Source organism: Dermacentor andersoni, chromosome 4, assembly GCF_023375885.2.
Source record: "Dermacentor andersoni chromosome 4, qqDerAnde1_hic_scaffold, whole genome shotgun sequence".
In the NCBI taxonomy this organism is placed as follows: Eukaryota; Metazoa; Arthropoda; class Arachnida; order Ixodida; family Ixodidae; genus Dermacentor; species Dermacentor andersoni.
The window spans coordinates 149,121,508-149,141,756 of NC_092817.1; the positions used below are offsets into that span (position 1 = coordinate 149,121,508).

General features: G+C 42.7%; 1 protein-coding gene across 1 annotated transcript; it reads left to right on the forward strand.

Moving 5' to 3' along the window:
• Positions 1-1,847: 1,847 nt before the first annotated feature.
• Positions 1,848-19,594, forward strand: LOC126537749 (uncharacterized). Its single transcript, XM_055074426.2, has 3 exons — positions 1,848-1,880; positions 6,273-6,701; positions 17,575-19,594. The coding sequence occupies exons 1-3, from the start codon at positions 1,848-1,850 to the stop codon at positions 17,977-17,979; spliced, it is 867 nt and encodes a 288-aa protein (XP_054930401.2). The 3' UTR covers positions 17,980-19,594.
• The last annotated feature ends 655 nt before the right edge of the window (positions 19,595-20,249 follow it).

Here is a 20,249-nt window from a genome sequence, read left to right on the forward strand (position 1 = left end):
TTTACACATAGGATGCTAAACAATGTCGCATGGAATTTGTACATTTGCACGCTGCGAAGCGGTGCAAAGTGCTATTGTTCAGAGATGCTTTTGATAAACAGCATAAACATACGCCAAGTTTTAGTGAGGGTGGTTTAGGTTTTAGTACACCGCGTGAACTTGATGGACGTTGCATTCATTGGACTTAATTAGTTACGAAATGCAAGTAAGAATTGCAAGGTTCTGCTCTTACCAAAAGTTTTAATCCAGTTAGGGCCTAGGTGAGCATGAGAAAAAGAAAACAAGATTGATTTCGCGTTGCCAAATTTATTTCATGATAAGTGTAACTTTAAATGCCAAACATTTATAATTGTTGAGACCAATTTCCGGTCATAATTTGGGCGAGATGAAATGGAATAAAAAATTTTAATGCCCGTTGGAATCAATTTTTCTTTTTAATTGAGGAAATATATAAAATAAATCCAGGGTCCATATTTTGTAATGAGCCATTTCATTTTACATTCCACTTTTTTAATCAAATGTCCTGCCTGGTGGCCTATTCCACTGTTGACAGCATTGAGACAGCATTCTGGAAAGCTTGTTCACAACCACGCTCTAAAAATGTTGAGAGGCTATTCGTGCAGTTTTTTGAAAGCCATTAGTGACCTTTGTGTTTCAAGGTAATACTAATTGTCACTGACAGTTAGCTGTCTTTTTTTCACTCATCAGCACAAGCATGCATGGTAGCTAACTATACCGAAATAAATATTCCTGCTGTAAATACACGTCTGCATTTTACTATTCGGTATTCGATACTCACTATTCGTACTCGGCTCATATTCGACAAAGTTGATATTAGCCCACCTCTCCTATTTTCATATGACGGATGCCTTCAGAACTGTTTAATTAGTCATATAATATATACACACTTTATGTTCTTTCAGTGTGACTTTTAAGCTCCAGTGAGTTTAAATCTAAGCCAAGTCTTTGAACATGAAACTACACTTATATGTTTAACTGCAGAGCTTTTCCTATAGCTGTGCCAACACTTGTGGCACAATGAGTTGATAGTATCTTTGTAAACTCACTTCTACTAAAGCACTTCATCATGCTGCCACACTATTAGGGCCTCCCAACAGCTGTTGTGCCATTCTACTTAAATCAACCAATATGGTTTCCCATTTTCATCCAGAAGCCGTGATTGGTCGGTTCATAAACTAAGAATCCTATTAGTTCTCATTAGGCTTATATTTGCGTAGCATTTGTGTCAACATCAAAGAAACCTTTGCCAAACACAGGTTACCACCTATGCATCAAACCTATAGTTTTTATTTTTGAGCAGAAAGCTTTTCTTTTATGTTGTCTCTTGTTGAATGGCTGACTTGTGTTTGTTGCTAATGGACATTCATTGCGCCTCCTCTGACTTTTGTTGGGCATCGTATGGCTTTCCAAGTGGCTTTGGTTGGTTTGCGAAAGCCTCCTCAGAATGTTCTCGCAGTTGCCTGAAGAAGCATTTTATGCTTAAAGCTCTTGCCTCTTTAAACTTGTGGCTGAAGATCCAGCCTGAACGCCACATCCACAAAGTGTTTTGTTCATTGGCCTCTTCTGAAAAATCTGCATGTGCACGGGGCTTTCCCGCGTAGGTTCACTACTGAAAATGTAGCAGTGCTCATTAAATCTAGGCCAGTGTGGAAGTGTGAAGCTTCTCCTGGCAAGTGCACGTTAAACACCTTTGATCATTGTCTATGAGCTTATTGAAAGCATGGAATAGGTAGGAAGCATGCAAACGTATTGTCATTATATTTAAGTACTTACCCATACTTTTGAACCTGTAGAAACTCCACCTTGCACTCCGCGCATGTAAAAGGATGACACGAGCAAGTAGGAAGGTCGAGAAACAGGTAAAGAATGCTGGACCTGGCGTCATCGACACTATCACGAACAGCGTGTTCATTTGGACGTGTTGGTACACCTTGTTGAGCAGCAGCTCTAAACAGAGCGACGTAGGCCACGTGGGCATGTAAAGCACGTAGATTCCAACAAGTCTAAATTTTGCCGTAATAATAGTAGAATTAGTCAACCTGGCAGGTAGCAATCTTGCCTTAGGAAACATATAAATTCAATAAGAACCACCACTTATCCTATTGTATCAGGGTTCTACTGGAAGAAACTTTGTAGTTTCAAGGAACCTGAAGTAACTTTACACTTTAGAATGCTTTATGAGTGGATTAACCGAGGGGCCCGATTTTTATTAATCATATCACAAGAAGCCAATAAAGAAAGACACCAAAGACAACATAGAGGAAATTACTTGTACTTGCTAATTTAATTAAGGAAATGAAAAATTAATGGCAATGAAAGTGGATGAAAAGACAACTTGCCGCAGATTGGGGGATGATCCCACGTCTTTGCATTAAGTGTGAGATGCTCTAACCAATTGAGCTACCACGGCGCCGTTTCCCCATGCACTTTCTTGGGTATTTATGTTGTTACTGCTAGAACTAACTTTGGGAGTGTTAGCCAGCGCCACCACTCACAAACCTTGGTGGCAGATGTGGAACATCCTTTCTGTGCTTACTCTACTAAAATCTACTACTGCTACTAAATCTGGTCCCTCAGTTAACCCCCGTTCCTCTCGTTCATTACATAACGGGGGTCTCAGATCCGGCAACATTGATGCCTTCAGGTAGCATGTGTGGGTTTATTGACCAGTTGCCTTCACCCAAAAAGATCACGTACCCGTGACGCCTGCGGCAGAAAGGATGTTCCACATCTGCTGCCACGGTTTGTGAGTGGTGGCGCTGGCTAACACTCCCAAGGTTAGGTCTAGTAGTAAAAACATGAATACCCATGAAAGTGCATGGGGAAAAGGCGCCGTGGTAGCTTAATTGGTTAGAGCATTGCATGCGTAATGCGAAGACGTGGGATTGTTCCCCACCTGCGGCAAGTTGTTTTTTCATCCGCTTTCATTGCCATTAATTTATCATTTCTTCAATTCAATTAGTAAGTACAAGTAACTTCCCATAAGAATGGGTAAGCACATATACACTTTGGTAGTTGATGCCCTTTTTTTCTGACTAGTTGGTGGGATAATTCCACACTTGGAGCGAGGAGAACATTTTCATGCTTGAAGTGGCAAAGTAGCTGAATGTTGCAACACAACACACGTTTTCATTGTGTATACAGTGGGATCCTGTACTGTCTGAAACTCTATTTCAATACACTGTGGTGAACATTCCCTGGATTCTTTTTCATGCTCAGGTTCCAACTCAAGTCAGTGCTGTTACACTGTAGAAAACGTAACTGCAAAACCTTGCAACGAAGACACATGTACTGGAACTCTGTGTCACGGTCCTGTTTGTTCCCGAGTTTAGATTTGCATCTTCAAAACTACGTATTTGAAGATGTGCAGGCTTTCAATGCCAGCATTGTCTGAGAGTTGTCTTGAATTTCATTGGAGGGGAGGAACACAGGTTAACGACAGCCTGATTGTATGTTATGTTTGCTAAATAGCTTAGGGTTCTACTTATTCATGCGTATTTCTTATAATGTGGTAACCTTTAAATCTTTTGGAATAATCACTCTATGTGTGGTTGTAAGTTACCATCTTTGTGTAATAACTTGTTTTATGCTCCTTGTTAAGCTGTGCATAGTGATAGAGATTTGCACATCAGAGCAGAAATGAAATGTTTTCTTATTTAGTGTATGAAACGCTGATGTTTTGAGTGTCACTGCAATGTTTTAGTCTACACAAGTTGACATTTGGATTGTGAGTGGTTTTGTCACTATATGTGCAAGAAGTTTGCAATTTTGATTCCTTCAGTATTTTTCAGTGCTTGCTACTTTCTTTTGGCAACCACTTGTTCTTGATCATATTTTCTTCGTTTGTGTTTCCCTTGCATCCATTGGATCTGTGCTTTTATGTTCTCAAGAGTCAAAAAATGTCTGTTGATTTTTGGGACAGATGTTTCCCACCTCCTTTGCTGTGCTTGTTTCCTAGTAGTGAATGACATATTTTGATTTACTTACTGATGAGTATTGGTTACCTTTTGTCAGCTTGAAATTTGCAGCTTATGGCATTTCTCACTGGTCGATCTGGAGCGAGTGCTTGCATTTCAGCAATCCGAATCTGCCAGTGGACAGTGAAAATGTTTGCGGTGGATCGTACCGGAAGTCTGTGCGCACACGTCACACAAACCGACTTCCGCTCTGTGCATTTCCATGGCCACCGAAATTGCCGTCCGACGTCGAGCGCAAGTGACGTATGCTTGCCATCCTATTTCCGCCCGAATCTGTGCCACGGCAGCGGAACAAGTGAGGACGATCCGGCATGGAGTGAGTTGATCCGAAATGACCAGTGGAAAGTGCGAACCCGCTCCAGGTCGACCAGTGAAATCTGGCTTTGCCGCGCTGGAGCAAAAAATTCTGCTCCAGATTGACCAGTGAAAAATGCCATTAGATTGGGGGGGCTTCTTTGCTGGTCTTCCAATGTGCTAGTTTGTTAGATCCTATTTGATAACTGACTGTACACCAAGGTCATGCAATGCATAACAGCACTTTCCAGCTATAGAGGAAGAAATAGATGTTTTCTCGTTACAGTCGAACCCACTTATTATGATACCGGTTTGAACAATATATAGATTATAACAATGAGAAGTTGCTGCACTGTCAACTTTTGCATGTTTTCCATGCTGAAATAACCTGCGTACTACAATGCCCCGATGCTGCATTATCAGTTATAACGATGAAGTCTGGCTGCTGAGTGTCCGTGCCAAAAGGTAGTGAAATGAAAAATCCTTGAAAAGAGAAAACGAGAAATTCGAGCCGCTGCATGATGACCTGCTGCTCCAACAGCCGCCACACACTCACTTTCCAGCCTTCTCCACGTGCTTCTCTCCCGTCACCCTTCCACTCCTCCGAACACGAATGGGCTGCGCCCGTAGTTCTGCGTCGCTCCACCCTCCAAAACACAAATGGACAACGCCAACTGTGCTGCTTGCATGTTGTTTGCTGGCTACTCATTCAGTGCAGTTCTGCAAACAGCTTAATCGTGCGCATTCATCTTTGTTGGTTGCGTCAGAATCGTTCCTGGCCACGTGGTTTCTCAGCCTTGCTTGACTCACTGCCGAAACGAAAGATTGCTGATCCGCCCGCTGATCGTCGGCAACACACAACATTGCCAGTGAAAAGAAAGCGCACGACTATAGATTTGGAAACTAAGTGCTTCTAACCAATGAGGCGATCGTCGTGAATGTGCTTGCATCAGATAACGGCGACGACGGCGGTAGCGATGACGTGGTAGGGCAGACTGCCTCAACGTTGTCCTCACAGGAGGCCTGGCAGATGATTCAGTCCCTCCGGGGCTTCGTTTTCGCGAGCACCCTTCCGCTGCACTACGTGGAGCAGCTGGATGCCTTGGAGAAGGATGTTGGCGAGCTTCGTATAAAGCATGCAAGGCTGACAGACATAGGCGCCTAGGCTTTTCTCGTGCAAGCCAGTGAGAAGTAGGTGGCAAGATGCTTGTGGCGATCTCTCTTCAGTGTTTCTTCGGGATTTCTCAAGCTGACAGGCTGCTGCGGCAGCCCTCTTGCAATCTTTAATTAAAAGGCCCATTTTGGGGCCACTAAAGCAATGCGCCTCGGTGGTGCTCGCATATCGCTTGCCACCCGTGACACCTCTTTGCAGTTGTTATAGCAGTGCCATTCTTTAACGCCGACAGCCGCCGCTTGTTACACGTGATCGAAGCGCCAAGGAAGCAGTTAAACGAGTGAACACAATCAGCAGCCGGATGGAGGAAGGTGGTGGGAAGGGCCTCCCCACCATTAGTTTTCTCACATCAACTCTGCCATCTCCCTATTTTGATTTTTTTCATGCAACCCGGTTTATAGCAATTATCGGTTATAACAACCAAATTTTCGTGGCACTTGAATATTGTTGTAAGTGGGTTCGGCTGTATTTACAAAGTTTAGGTTGAGGCTTCTCATTTTTAATCTGGCCATTAGGAACACCATATTTGAAAACTGGTTCTTCTATTTAACGACCTGGTACTGTAATCACACGGAAGGCAATCTTAATAATCTAGTTTTCCCTCACCCACATATATCTAGTATCACACATCTAGAACTCTTTTCTTTACAGTAACTCTGAACTTATTGCATGAGGGAGTTCCTTTCCCTTTGTGTGCAATCGAGAGACCCTATTACTTTTTGTTCTTGCAAGCATTTGTTGATGCATAGCCACTGGTGAGTTAACAATTTTCCCCAGCATGCCTGACAGTGTGGTCTTGCACGCAGTTCTTGGAAAGTCGGCCATTGCTGCAGCCGCCCTCGTCTGTCTCTCCAGGTTCCAGAAGCAAGGATGCCGGCAGTGGGTCAGGGCCTCGGCTGGTGTGCCGCTACTGTGGCTACGTGTCGAGCAACGCCAGCTACCTCGCACATCACGAGCGGACGCACACGGGCGAGCGGCCCTTCCCTTGCCCCGTCTGTCCGAAAGCCTTCAACTGGAAGGTGGACCTCAAGCGCCACCTGCGCACCCACACCGGGGAGAAGCCCTTTCCGTGCACCCTGTGCGGCCGCTCCTTTCGCATCCGCAGCCACCTGACGGGACACCTGCGGTGCCACTCGACCGAGCGCCCCTACCGCTGCACCCGCTGCCCCATGCGCTTCACCCAGAGCAGCGGGTTGGCTCGACACATGCATGTGCACACTGAGGAGACACCGCCCGCTTAAGACCTGGGTCACCGGTGCCCCTTGTGCCTGCATGTTTTAAAAGAAGTGTTCAGTTCTTCTTTCTTGTCTTGCCGCACCTGTTGATTGCGCTCATTATTATTTTTTTTTTTTTTGGTCACGCCTCCAAACCACTTGCCCCTTGCACTTCTAGTTTTTGTGTCTTTGCCAATCGTATCTGTTCATTTCGTTTATTGCCACTGTAAAAGCCCAAAGACATTGCAAAGAGGGAGGGGGCATGCGTGATCATTTACTGGTGCTTCGAGACTTCGAAAAATAAGAGAGAGAGAGAGAGAGAGAGAGAAAGAGAGAGAGGAAAAAAAAGAAAAGCTGAGGAGATTTGTGCAGTTTTCAGCAGCTATGCTTTAGGAACACTGAATAGCTGCTAGTATGGCTTAAAGGGGCCATGACACGGTATTTTTTTCACAGAACTGTTTGCCCGGCCATGTTTTTTGTATGCTGTGCACCAATAGGAAAGAAAACGTGATCTGTGTATGAATAATGATTCCTGCACTCACGTAACTTCAAACTTGACTTTCTACTACCTAAAATTTAATCTAAGACATTGCCCATTGTGACTCTTGTCATTACAGGCTGTATACCAACATGGCGTTGTCTACCGGTGGCAGAAGCTTCCAGCTTGCATTTTTGAGCAGCCAATTTTATATTGATTATAATCCACAGAGCTCTGAAATGTCTGAATTTGGTGAACATGCTTCTATACTGTTCATTGCAATGCAAAACTCATTTGTGTTGGTTGACCACGTCATGCCCCTCTAAAGGGAGATGCACGTCGAAAAATTAAAATTTTTTTTTTTTTCAAAATAATCTAACAAATATTTTTTTTTATTTTGATTGCAAAGTAATGTGTTAGCAGTCTATCTTTATGTGTAATAAAATCAAGACATTTTCTAACCAGGAGACTGCAAGAAAATGATTTTCATCGAGGCATGTAGCTGTAGGGGATTTCTTTTTGACGCTCTACCGATGAGCCTCACAACCACAAGGTTTGCCCGTATGGTGAGCTTTCCTGGTGTAACAACAAGGGAGCACCACAGCCCTGGCTGAGACAGCACCAGCTCATTCTCCCACTCTTCACCAGTGCTTAGGCGAAGGCTATGCTCCCCAAATATGAGAGGCTGACAAGCAATAAGCTGTCGTTTCGCTGTATTTGGGGCAAACTCCAATATTTGGAGGACGCTGGATTCTCTACAATACGGGGCCCTTAATGCTATCGCATTAAAATGCGGCTTAGCCTCTTAACAGCAAGATTTGGTTGCTCTGCCCCAAAGCAAGCTTTGCTTAACGTACTTTTGCGGAGATGGTCAGTTCTATCGCCATACTGTGTTTCAACAGAAAATCACAGAAAACTGGTCCTAAATTTTTCTCGATTACTATAGCGGATAATAATTTTGTATAAATAATAAAGCTGAAATAACGTAATTTCTGAGCTTATTTGCAAATATTTGTATATAATATCTAATACAGTAGGCTTTCAGTTAATTAAAATAAGAAAAATGGAATTTCTGCTTAAACAGAACAGCAGCCTTTTGGTTGGTCGGTGTTGCAGGCAATGAAAAAAAAAAAAAGAATTTGTTATATGGAATTACATTTTTTCCAACTTCGGGAAAATGGTATTAAAATTCTTACCAAAAATGAAGCCTACAGCCAATATAAATGGAATTGCGACAGCCATCACTGCTTGCACTTTTCCTTTTTGAGATCTCTCGCCAACTTTCTGCGTTTCTGCCAAGGCAACAGCAAGGCGCCCTTGCTAGCTTTCTTTAGTGTCGTGGTTAGTGTGGCTCTACCATGATCTTGGCTTGCTGTGGATTCTTTGTGTTGCATTATCAGGGACCTGTGAGTTTTTCTTTACCTTTCCAATGGCGGCACAGAAACACCTGCGTAATGCACTCAACGCTGCAGACGAAGGTCTATCGAAGTTGTCGATGACTTCAAGACTAGTTGCTTTGTGCTGCTAGCTTCAGTCGGTGGCTGCGCGCAAGTAGAAACTTTGTAAGAAGAAGCTTTTAAACAGATCTGCTACACACGTTATCGGCTATGGCTATACGTTATCCACATAATTAGATCGTGGTTTTGGCATCTAAAACCCCAGAAATTAATGCTGTCGGCATTAAAGTGTCTGTCCTCTTCAAAAGGGCATTATGCATGCCCTTGAGATCAATCATTCGGTAAATGGAACTCACAATAAAAGGAACTTATTTCTCTGGTCTTGAGGTTTCATTTAAGAAGAGTCCATTGCATAGATTATTTCATAAAACTCTCTTGAACCTGGTATAAAAGCCAAAATCTTGCACGAGAGATACAACTTTTCCCACTTCCAGGGGGTACGTAATGATCAGCAGACAGGATATCGAGAAATTAAAACCATATTTGAAGTATATAATATAATAAACTCTATATTGTGCATAAATTTCATCCAGTTAGCTTTATTATTGACGAAAGAGAGTCTCTGAGGAGCATCTCCCCTTAACTTCTGTCATGTCGTTGAGGGTTCACGACTGCCTTACTCACACCGGTGCAGCGAGAGGTGACAGCTGGGCTGTCTGTAAATTCTTCTGTAAATTCTGTTCTTCACTGCCTGTAAATTCAGTAACGAAGGGGAGCTCCTTCGTTACTGAAGGACTGCAGTGCCGTCATACTGCCGGTGTGCCATGGTATACGAAGCAGTTCTAAACCAACAGCTAGATAAAACAAGTTGAGCGGTGCTTGGTAACTATTCAGTGCCTGTCGTGTCCAGCTGCTAAAACTCGCACAGATCTCCCCAAGTATTTCCTTCGGTCGGGTCACAGTTGGCGTTGTTGTGTGACCGCATATGTTTCTTCCGTGTGCAGCTGCTGCGAGTCTGAACAGAGCTGGAAAAGCTGGATCTGACGCTGTACAGCCCCGTTTTGTGAGGGAGAGAGGACATCCTTGCCTGGCAGATCTGCGCATTGGCCGTGCCAGAGGCATGGCCGGCGGTGGCACTGCCCAAAACTTCACGTTTCTTAGTCACCGCACACTGAGCGACCTACCGCAGCATAAAGTTCTTGTTAGAGTGGCGTTTAAGAAAGCCCAGCAGTCATCTTTGCCTCTTCACACTCTCACATTTCCTAAAAAATTCTATGTGCTATTATCGCGGTAACACACAAGGACAGCAACGGGGATGTTTTGTATATTTATTCCTTTATTAAGTGTGGTAGCCTGTGTATGGCCCTTCATCTTGAGCCTTCAATGGTGCCTGCTTGAGCATGATGTAAATGTTGCTGTAGCAACTTATGTGGCAGAAAAAAAAAAGAAGGTTCATCACAGATTTTAAAAATTGTGGTTTTTAACATATTGAAACTGTGCAGTCGATTATGAGAGACATCCTTGTAGAGGGCTAAGGATAATTTTAACTTCCTAGGGCTTCTTAACATGCACAAAATGCAAGGCACGTGAGCGCTTCTGCATGGCCTTCAGGCTCGGCACCGCAGTGTCGTAGCCAAAGAGCCACTACAGCAGATATCATCACAGATTGCCCGTTTCACTGGAACTCAGCATTGTATGCTGAGCTCCAGTGAAAAACGTGCTACGTGTGTATGTCACATAGCTTTTGTAGCAAAAATGTCTGGTGAGAGCCTAGAATAGAACGAGCAACATGTTCGGCCCACTTGGAAAAAAGAACACTTCTTTGTTATTTTAAAGCCTTTAAGTGCTTGCAAAAAAATCTCCGAAAGTGTCAGGAATATGACATTTTTTTTTACTATGCAGCTGGATAGCAATTTTTTTGCAGATTTGAAGTATATGTGAGATGGGGGAGTAGTAAATTCACAAATTTTGTTTGAGAATGTGCAAATGTAAAGCGATGAGGCGCTGGCAGAAGCCTCTATCCACGTAACTTCGTCCACTGTCGTGCCATACCAAAACTATCATCACAGTCAGTGACATCAGAGTCCGCTCAAAGTGTATATAGCACTGAGAACACTGCCATCAATGTCAATGCTTTCATGCAGAAGCAAATAATCTTCGGAGCTTGACAACTCAATCAAATGAAAGCCGCACTTCCGCGACAGATGCAGCAACATGGGACTGGTAGCTGCCGATTTTAACATATCTGCTGGACGAACATTGACGAATGAAGTTTGTAAGCCCACTAGCAGCCAAAGAGGGAATTTGCCGGAATGTCAAAATTAATTGGACAAGCCCGGCCCATTACCAGCAATTAAAAGGAGTGTCCAAACACGTGAATGAACCATACTCATCCTTGGCAAAGAAAAAAAAATGTAATCGAGTAAGGCTCATCCACGGCACGGTTAAAATATCACTGCAGGTAATTTCACTTGTAGGAACCATTCGTGCAATGCTCAAAACATACTGTATTCATATTTGTCTTTGATGTGTTCCTGCGACTATAAGAAAGGAAAACTGATGCCGTGGGTGTGCTAACCCTCTATTTATGGGGTCCTCAAAGGGAACGGTGGTAACAGGTGCCATATTCCTATTCTGTTTAGCACCAGCTGTACTTGGCCTTGGCATGATGAGCTGTGCAGAGGGCAATAAAATGGCACTCTGTGCAGGAGCACACCACTGTTTAGTCCTGGGCATTTTACCTGCGTTATGGACTTCCTCGCATCCTGCGTGTACCTGTTCATTGTGCCAGTATCACCTGGCAGGCTATTTTCTAGGGCTCTCACAGAATTCTTTGAAATTACTGTATTTGATTTCTCAGCATTTCAGGGTCTCTTGCCATCATGCGAGTAGAATTGTCTAAAGTTAAATTGTGGCAATTCTTGTTAGCTTTAGCAGATGTACATAATGGTCTTCTCTCTCATTCTGCCAATCCAATCTTTAGCTTCACATTAGTGTGGGAGATGTTGGATTCAGAGTTATCAGGAACCTCTACGTCGCCATCTAATAGGTATAATAGGTAACAGTAACAGTCTAAATCAGTGATGTTGTGAATGTGTCTGTTTACTTCTGCAAGTAAACATTCCCGAGCTTACCAATTCTTCATCCGGTAGAGGAGAGTGCTCAGTTGCTTTCCCTTGCGACATCTTTAGTGTCATCACGTAAAATATTCTGCACAACTGCCAAGTGTTCACTATGCTGCTGTTCAAAACTTTTCTGTGACTTTGACTCAGCTGCTAGCCAGAAGGATTCTTTACTGAACCCTCTATTGCCACGAAGTCTGCAGTTACATTGTTTCTGCTATGAGAAACAATGTTGTACTATATCTGGGTTTTAAAGTGCACAGGCCCATGGTGAACCAATTTCATGAGCCTCTAATATCTGCTGGTTGTTGCAGTGGTGCATTTGCGTCTGCAGTGGTGCATTTGCGTCGCTTGTCATCATTTCGTTTTACCAGAGCAATCTGGATGTCTTGCATGTATTTGATTCTGTATGAGCATAATCTTTTGACTCTTATCCACAGTTTTGTTTTTTCTTGTATGATCTTAGCTGAGTATTTAAAAAAACACCATTGAAGTTATCAAGGTGAAGGGCTCTGTTTGTGTGAGGTGGTAATGATTACAAATGCCACCTCTGCAGGCATTATCGCCGCTGATGTTCCTATACCACTGTATGCTGGTAGTCGTGAATAACGAGACCTGCATCGTGTTTAGTGATGATAGATGTCATTAAGCTGTGCTATGCATTTGGCTCTGACGGTTCACCATCATTGCTGGTACAGTCAAGATAGCTGTTGAAAGATATGTACAACCAATTAGCAGTGTTTTTTATCTTCTCTTATGGTGCTTAGTGCTGTCTACAGTTGTTTCTGTCACATTTTTAGTAACCACTCACTCTGTCTGTTTTTTTTTTCTTTACTTTAGTTTGATGCCCTTGACAGAAACTACATGTGTGTAGCATAGATGTGCGTAGTGAAACAGAACCTTTGGAAACCATCAGCTATTCTTGTGGACATTTCGGACATTCTGCGGAAGAAAAGAAAAGTCATTGCACATACAGTAGAACTCCGTTGATACATTCTTCAAGGGAGTGCTGAAAAAAGTTTAACAGACAGGAAAACTGAACAGTGATGAAGGCTCCAAATCACCGCAGCAATGTTAGAAACAGCTCCAAATGGCTGCCAGTACAGTTATTAGCTGGCTCTGCACTCGTACTGTGATTGGAGATGGCGCGTGCAGGTGTATAATTTAGGAATACCTGCTACGTTCCCTGACAGTGGCCTCATTCCACTCTTAATATACTTCTCCGCATCACGTGGCTGTAGTGTGGCAAAAGAGAACTGGTAAAAACTACAACTACACCGACACACTCTTATTTTGACCGACGATCACATATTTCCGTAATGTCAGGGTCGGGCCACAGGCGGGGCTTGACAGGCTTAGCAGCGATATTGTCTTCGTAGCAATGTGAGAGCAAGTTTGCCTCTGCACTGCTAAATTTTTGTAACTGTCACATTTAAATGCGACATAAGCGGGAACATTACAGATTGGTGGTGAATCAAGTGGGAATCAAATAGGATAAAAGTGATTTAGGTCAGGACTGCGAATATGCCACATAGCACCTGGGAAAATGCAACAGCGAGAAATGTATCAATATGGTCCCATTGTATTTGCATTTTAATATTGCAGTGGGTTGAAGCACTTTTATGTCATACCTTGATAAGGTCTTGCTTGCCTTAAAATAACATTTTTTATTATCAATGGCCCGCAAGGCCACATCGTGGTACAAGCATGTGGTTGGTCTACTGTGTTGTACTTGTACGTATTTATATTTATGCTGCTTGTTTTATGTTGTATTGTTATACATGATCATCAGTTTACTGCCCAGTTAGTTGAATAGAAACAACCGCTAACATGTAGTTGCATTTCAGCTTCATTATTTGAAAGCTATAGAATAATGTTTGTAAAACAATTGCTTATTTAGAGAGAGACTATATGTGCATATGATAAAGATGCTGATATTTCACTGTATAGAATAACAATGCAAAAGAAGTATATTTTATATTGTATGATATGCACAGTAAGAAATTTTCTGACTTTTCAGCTCTTTTAGGAAGATGAGTTTTCATTTTGTTGTGCTTTTAAATTGCTCTATTTCTTGAGGGCAACATTGACTGCCAGTGGCCGCATAATCACAAAGTATTTGTGTTCTATTTTGATGTCTTTTGTGAGCTATACATTGGTTTATTTAGAATTGTAAGCATATCACTTGTGGTTTTATGTTGCCTCATTACCGGTAATGTGATTGCAGAAATGTATATGAAAATAGCAAAGTTATCAATTGTATCTCCATTATGATATTTGTGGTAGTAAGCATAACTTGAATAATTTTTCGAAATGCTGCAAGCGTTAGTGTATCAAAAGAGCTTTGTTGGTTGCAACTGAGGTGAGGAAGAAATGGCAAATTTACTTTTTGAAGCTTGACATAAGAAAGATTGTGAGAGACACAGTAGAAGGAGAATCTTGAACAATCTGTATTATTCACAGTTGCTTGGTGTGCACTGAGACGTCAGCCCATGCACTTTTTTTGTGTTTGACTTCTGTAAAATTGTAAGCACCATCTCCCTTTTCGCACCCGGAGGCCAGGTAAAAAAGAACCAGCAACCATGTTGAAAAGGACAGTGGAGGTGATAAAATAAGATTTAAAAGCATGCGACTACCTCAATTGTCACGCTTGCCTCGCAAAAGTGAAATGTGAAGAATCGGTATGTGGTATAAATGAAGAAAGCTTGGTCTGGCACTGCTTTGTGGTCACGTGAATGCCTCATTTGCTCTAGGATTACTGGATAGCTTTAATGGCCCTCTTGTCACTTGTGTCTTTTGCGAGAAATGCGTGCCACTATACTCTTCTGAATGCATGGACGTATAAGGAGACATGTAGAATTGAATCTCCAGAAGATGTTCACAGAGGAGGTGGGGGGGGGGGGGGGGTGCAATGTCATGTATTAGTAGTACTACAAAAGTGTGTCTTTCATGTCGCTATACTGCATCATAATGCCAGCTGCTTTTGTGGTAAGTTGCTGTGTGCGACAAGGTTCCTGTATTAAATTGGAAGTATGTACCAGCTCTACTATACATAGAATGGACTTAATGCAGCAGAATCATTTTGTTGTCTACAGAGTGTATAAAAAAGAGAGCAATGAAATGGTAAGCAGTATGTTTTTAGAAACAAGAAGGTGGTGCTTTTCACTTCATTTCTGCCCTTGCGACTGCATGAACATTAAAAAACCAACACTTGCCATACAACGAGTTTGCCAGACCTTCCCTTTGTGTGGTAATTCATTGTTTGAAGTGAGAGATCTGTTGTCTGGGACTCAGTGCTTAGCCATCAATAAACGCCGTTTACTGTGTGCTCACAAGTTAGACCACGAGAAATGGACTAACCAACAACTATGCACATAGGCTCGTAGACAGTTTTACTAGTAACTCCTGCATTCCCCACACAAGGTGTGCCTTTGAAATGTGCTGTGTGGCTACCAGAAAAAGGGAGAGAGAGAGAGATAATTTTAGTATAGTTAGGTTAAAAAGATAGTGGGGTTTACTTGAGATTTCTTAACGGGCTTGCTGCTTTCTCTAAATGAATATGAACATTGTTCGATTCAGTTGTTAATGTGATTTCTCGTTCTTCTGTTTGCTTTTGAATGTCCTTTTCTCAATTAATTTGTTCATGGTTTTCTTGAAGTACTAATTTGTTCACTGTTCAGTGACATCTAGCAGGAAGAGACAAAATTCAATATTGGTTTTCATAAACTTTTGGTAATTTTTGGTAATTATGATGACTTCGTACAGCTACTGCCATGTCGCAGAAGAGCTTGTTATACTGAAAGCTGCCTCATATTGAGTTTGGCTGAAACTTTCTTTCATAGTGTTAAATGTAGTGCCCGCAAGAAATTAAAAAAATGAATGTCATTCAACTGAACTCTTCATTCAAGTAAAATTTGTTGATGTTCTGTAAGATGATATGTAGAAGACAAAGGAACAGGAGGGGCAAAAACAACACAAACACCAGCCATCAACTGAAAGGTCACACCGTGGCACTTAACATAACCTGGTGCCTAACCTTACAAACCATGAATTCCTACTTGCTCAACTCTCTGTCATTAAAAGGTCATGGAAGTTTCACTTTAGTTTTGTCAAGGAACTTTGCCAAGACTTTGACATGCAAGAGAATAGCTCCCTTTCTCAATGCAGAAAGTACAACTTGTGTATTGTTCTGCCCAACCATCATAGTGCACTAGGATTTCTAGCTGCAGATTTTGTACTTAAAGCAATAGCAGTAGTGTTCACGCAATAGACCCAAGAAAGGTCACAGGATGTGTCTGCCATGTTAACACTGCCGTTATCGCTTTATGTACAAACCAACTAGATGGAGAACAAGTTCTACTAGGCAGGTTTTATATTTACACGGTGTTATATTTACACCTGTATGTTAATCGCATAACTTTCTCATGTTCTGAATGTGCAAGAGGATATTGTGGAATCTCAACACTCGAAGTAGAATGGGCAATGTTTCTTCCTTGATGCTGGAGTTCATGCAAGTGGCATTGGAGTGCATTTATATGCTGCATTAGTTTTGAGAGGCTCTGGTTCTATTTTTATGAGCCCAACTTTGCCCATCATGTCAAACTTCAAATCATTCTATCTAACATATAAGTGCATCCTTGAGTTTGCTGCTGGATAATATACGCATATTTGTACAATAATCCTTGAGCTACGTGCTTTGGACATTGGGCTTTACATGTGTCACAAGGTAAAATGCTGATCTGAACATTTGTTTGTTTGCTAATTTCGCTATGTCAAGTCTCAGCAGCAGTCAGGAGAGACATGTAAGTGTAATGGGCAGCCATGTTCTGTTTGCGCTAGAGGCTAGGATTCACAGCGCTCTTGGTATTAAGAGGTAATGATACCAAAATAGCAAGGTGGAAAAATCGACAACCAGTGTATGTAGTGCTTGATCATCACTTCTTCGCCAATTTTCATTGTGAGTTTGGCTTTGTGTGTGTGTCATCTTGCATTGGGTTGAATTTCTTGAGGAAATTGAATAAACTGGCTAAAAAAGCTTCTCTGTGAAGTGAAATTTTAGTGGCGTCAGCTGTACTTCCAATTTGCTGCCCCGTCTGCACCATGTATGCTTTTGTTTGGGCACCATGACAGAATCAGCATGTTAGAAGTCCTTAAGTCAAAGTATTCACACTTGAACTCTTTTTCTAGGGTTGGAGGCTTATTTTTCTTCTTTTAGTTGATTGAACTTCCATTTCTTACACTTACAATCGTTATGCCAGAAACTCGCCTCAGGGTGTGGCTGAAAAGAGTGCGGTCAATTACAAGCGGTTCTTAATGACAAGCACCTTAAGCGTGTGGCGTCGCATCCTTCTTGATAGTTCCCATTCCATTGGATGCATGACTGCAAGTTGAAGTCTACCTGGTACTCCCAGTGTTTTAGAGCTGTTGACGGCAAGGATAAGGCTGTTCCTAAACCTGTAGAGTGCTAAAGGTTTCTAGGTGTCATGTGACTGTCCTTGCATGTCCCAGAGTTGTCTGGAGTCTTGCATACAGTGGCCTGGAACTTTTGACAAAGATGGCACCTGGCCTACCTTTGCTCATTTCTGGCTTGAGTAGAAAACACATCTGTCCAGGATATCAAGCACTTAATTAAAACGAGCAGCACTCGGCACACTGCTCACATGAATAACCGCTGATCAGTATTTGAAACAGTGCATGGTCAAAAATTCTTTTTGATGGACGATTGGGTAATCCTATTGTTTGGAGCCAAACTGCCCTCCATGCCTCCATAATGTGCAGATACTTTGGCTGTGCCAAGTGTGACGCATCCTAAAAGCCTCGACTGAATAATTCTTGTCATTATCGCGTCAGCTAGGGTTGCTCTCTCCGTGGCACATTTCTCCAGCGACCTCTGACTCCTTGCAGGTTGTGGGTCCAATGTTCAGTGGTCGGCACCAGTCACTGAAGCTGCAAGTGGCCACCAAATTGATCCATGGCATAGACAGAGGATGTCCGACTACACTTCGCAGTGCTACCCAGATGAAGTCAGCGCTGGGGCACTTGCAGACGGCACTGCTGACCTCAACAGTGGCAGCAGAGAAGCGCAGTGGCGAATGCGCCTGCGGAACCACGACGCCGAGCGTCCATACAAGTGCCGCATGTGCCCGCGGTCCTTCACCCAGAGCAGCCACCTGAAGCGCCACCACCTGAGCCACACGGGCCAGCTTCCATTCAAGTGCAGCTTCTGTGGCAAGCGCTTTGCCCGCTCCGACAACTGCAGGACGCACGAGAAATCGCATATGCGCGCTATCGGCCGGCTATAGCTGGAGCGGTTGCACCTGCCCGCACTGTGACGATGTTATGTGGCTCCACTTCTGGCTGCTTTGGATCGGGGAGGCCAGGGGGCCTGCTTGTGCAGCCCGCCATGTGTTTTTGGGTTGTGTGTGTAATAACGGGTTGGGTGTGTTCCTCATTGTCCTCCTCAAGCCTCGTGGTCCCCTGAACCATTACAGTGACTGGATGGCAACAGACATTGCTTTTGGACCCAACCAGCCTTTCGAACTCTTTGCAGTGTTGTGAGTACCACATGTGGTTTTCCCAGCCACAACCACAATTTCAATATTGTAAAGCTTGTTTGTTTTCTGAATACATTCCTGCAAAGTTTTGCTGCATTAAAAATGGGCACCGTTGTGTGTAGGTTTCAAGCTGAGTAGACATTGGAGCTCTGGCCAGCAAGATTTTCCTACTTCTTTTCTTGTCCGGGTGCATGATTTGTTTGGATTAAATGTTTGCATTGCTCCACTACAGCAAATTTTATATCAGTAGCAATCGGTGAAATTTACTTTTCCTTTAATGAGTTGTTGGGAGTCAGTAAAAGCAACTGGTGCTCTGGGTGATTTAAATGACTCCACACATAGCAAAGTAACTTTGCATTTGGCCACCTTTCACTTGAAGAGTCTTGCAGAATGTGGACATGCAAGGCTCAAATTACAGCTGAGCTCAGCTTCGCAGGCTGTTTAGCAAGGGCTACACACTCTTCTCTTGTGTACCTGTGCTCTGACCTACAACCTCTGGGACTGGCCTGGCTGCTCAATATGTTATCTGAACATGCTGTCTGATGGCTAATGGCTATTGTGTACTAGCATGTTAGTTCCTCTTTTCTTCCAACTCATTTCTGACTCTTTTCTAGGTAAACATAGATATTTACTTTGTGAGAAATGTTAATTTTCAATTGGTGGGTACTCACATTATTTTTTTTTAATGTGTTGACTATTTGTGCAAGTTGGTTGTTCATTGTTTATTTGTGCCCACACAGTGGGGTTAACGCAACTAAATGCTGTATGCAGTTGAATGCTGCCAAAAGAGTTGCTCAAGTTACCTGTTCAACTTTTGCTCGACTGTTATGGCCAGCATTTTGTCTTGTGATTTATTACAATTACATAATTATATTCCGTGTGTTGAGGCAGAATCTCTAAAGCAGAGGTTCTCAAGTTGCTTGTGCATGGCCTTTCCTAGCTTGCATGTAGCATACAACGTTGTAGGCCAGATTGGTCTAAAACATCATGACGAGCTTGATGGCTTCTCTGGAGCCACGTGATCAGTGCATCAGATGTGATCTGCAAGGGAAATGCAAACTGTATTTCTGAACGTATCATTTAAGGTCAACCATATGGTTGATTGTGATAATTGAAGAATGCAGCTGAACTGGATTTTTTAAAAGTGACACTTGAGCTTCACAGACAGAATTTATTTCTTTGGATTCATGATGGCGCTGAGTAAATCGACAGATATTTGTCCCTGATGTGTCTGGTTTTGCATTTGCTGTGCTCCCTGTACGTCTTTTCTGCTGTGCAGCTGAGTTGCAGCTGATCTTATGTCTGACATCAGTGTTTTGCACAAAAGAGTGCGAGAAATTTTTTAATAAAATGTTATACGATGCCATTGTCTTTGACTGCGAGATAAGGATAGCCTGTTATACCTTGGTGGCACAGGCAAGGCTTTTCTTTTACATTCTTTTATTAGCCTCACTATAATTTTTTTTATTTTTTGTGAGATAAGGATGTGCCTCGTTTTCCCTCTCCAGGAAAAAAATTAAATAAATAAATGACTTGTTTTGTGATTATGAGATGAGACGGAACACTCCTTTACAATGCTGGCTATGCGCTGTATTTCTGGAAGTAGGTTTTACTTTGGTTCACCTGTGGGATACCTACAGCAGCTTTTACCGACTTCATGGGACGTTGATGGGAAGAGCCTTGTACCAGTCAAAATTCCATTCGGTGAAATCATTGTGCTGTAATGAGATGTTTACATTAAGTTGTAGACTGATGCCAGGACATGTGTGCTGTCACAATTGCTGTGTGGACATGCAGCTCTACAGCTAAGCATGAAGACACGGATTGCATTCCCTGTTGCAACAATGACACTCCGCTGCGGTGGAATGCAAAGGCATTCGTGCGCTGAAACTTCAGTGCCCTTTAACCCCTTCTGTGTTTTGGGTGAGCCCCGTCCTGTGCTCACGATTTTGCTAATTACCGTTTTTAATTTGTGCATCTGGCCAACTGTGCATTCAAGCTTTGCACATGAAAGGCTC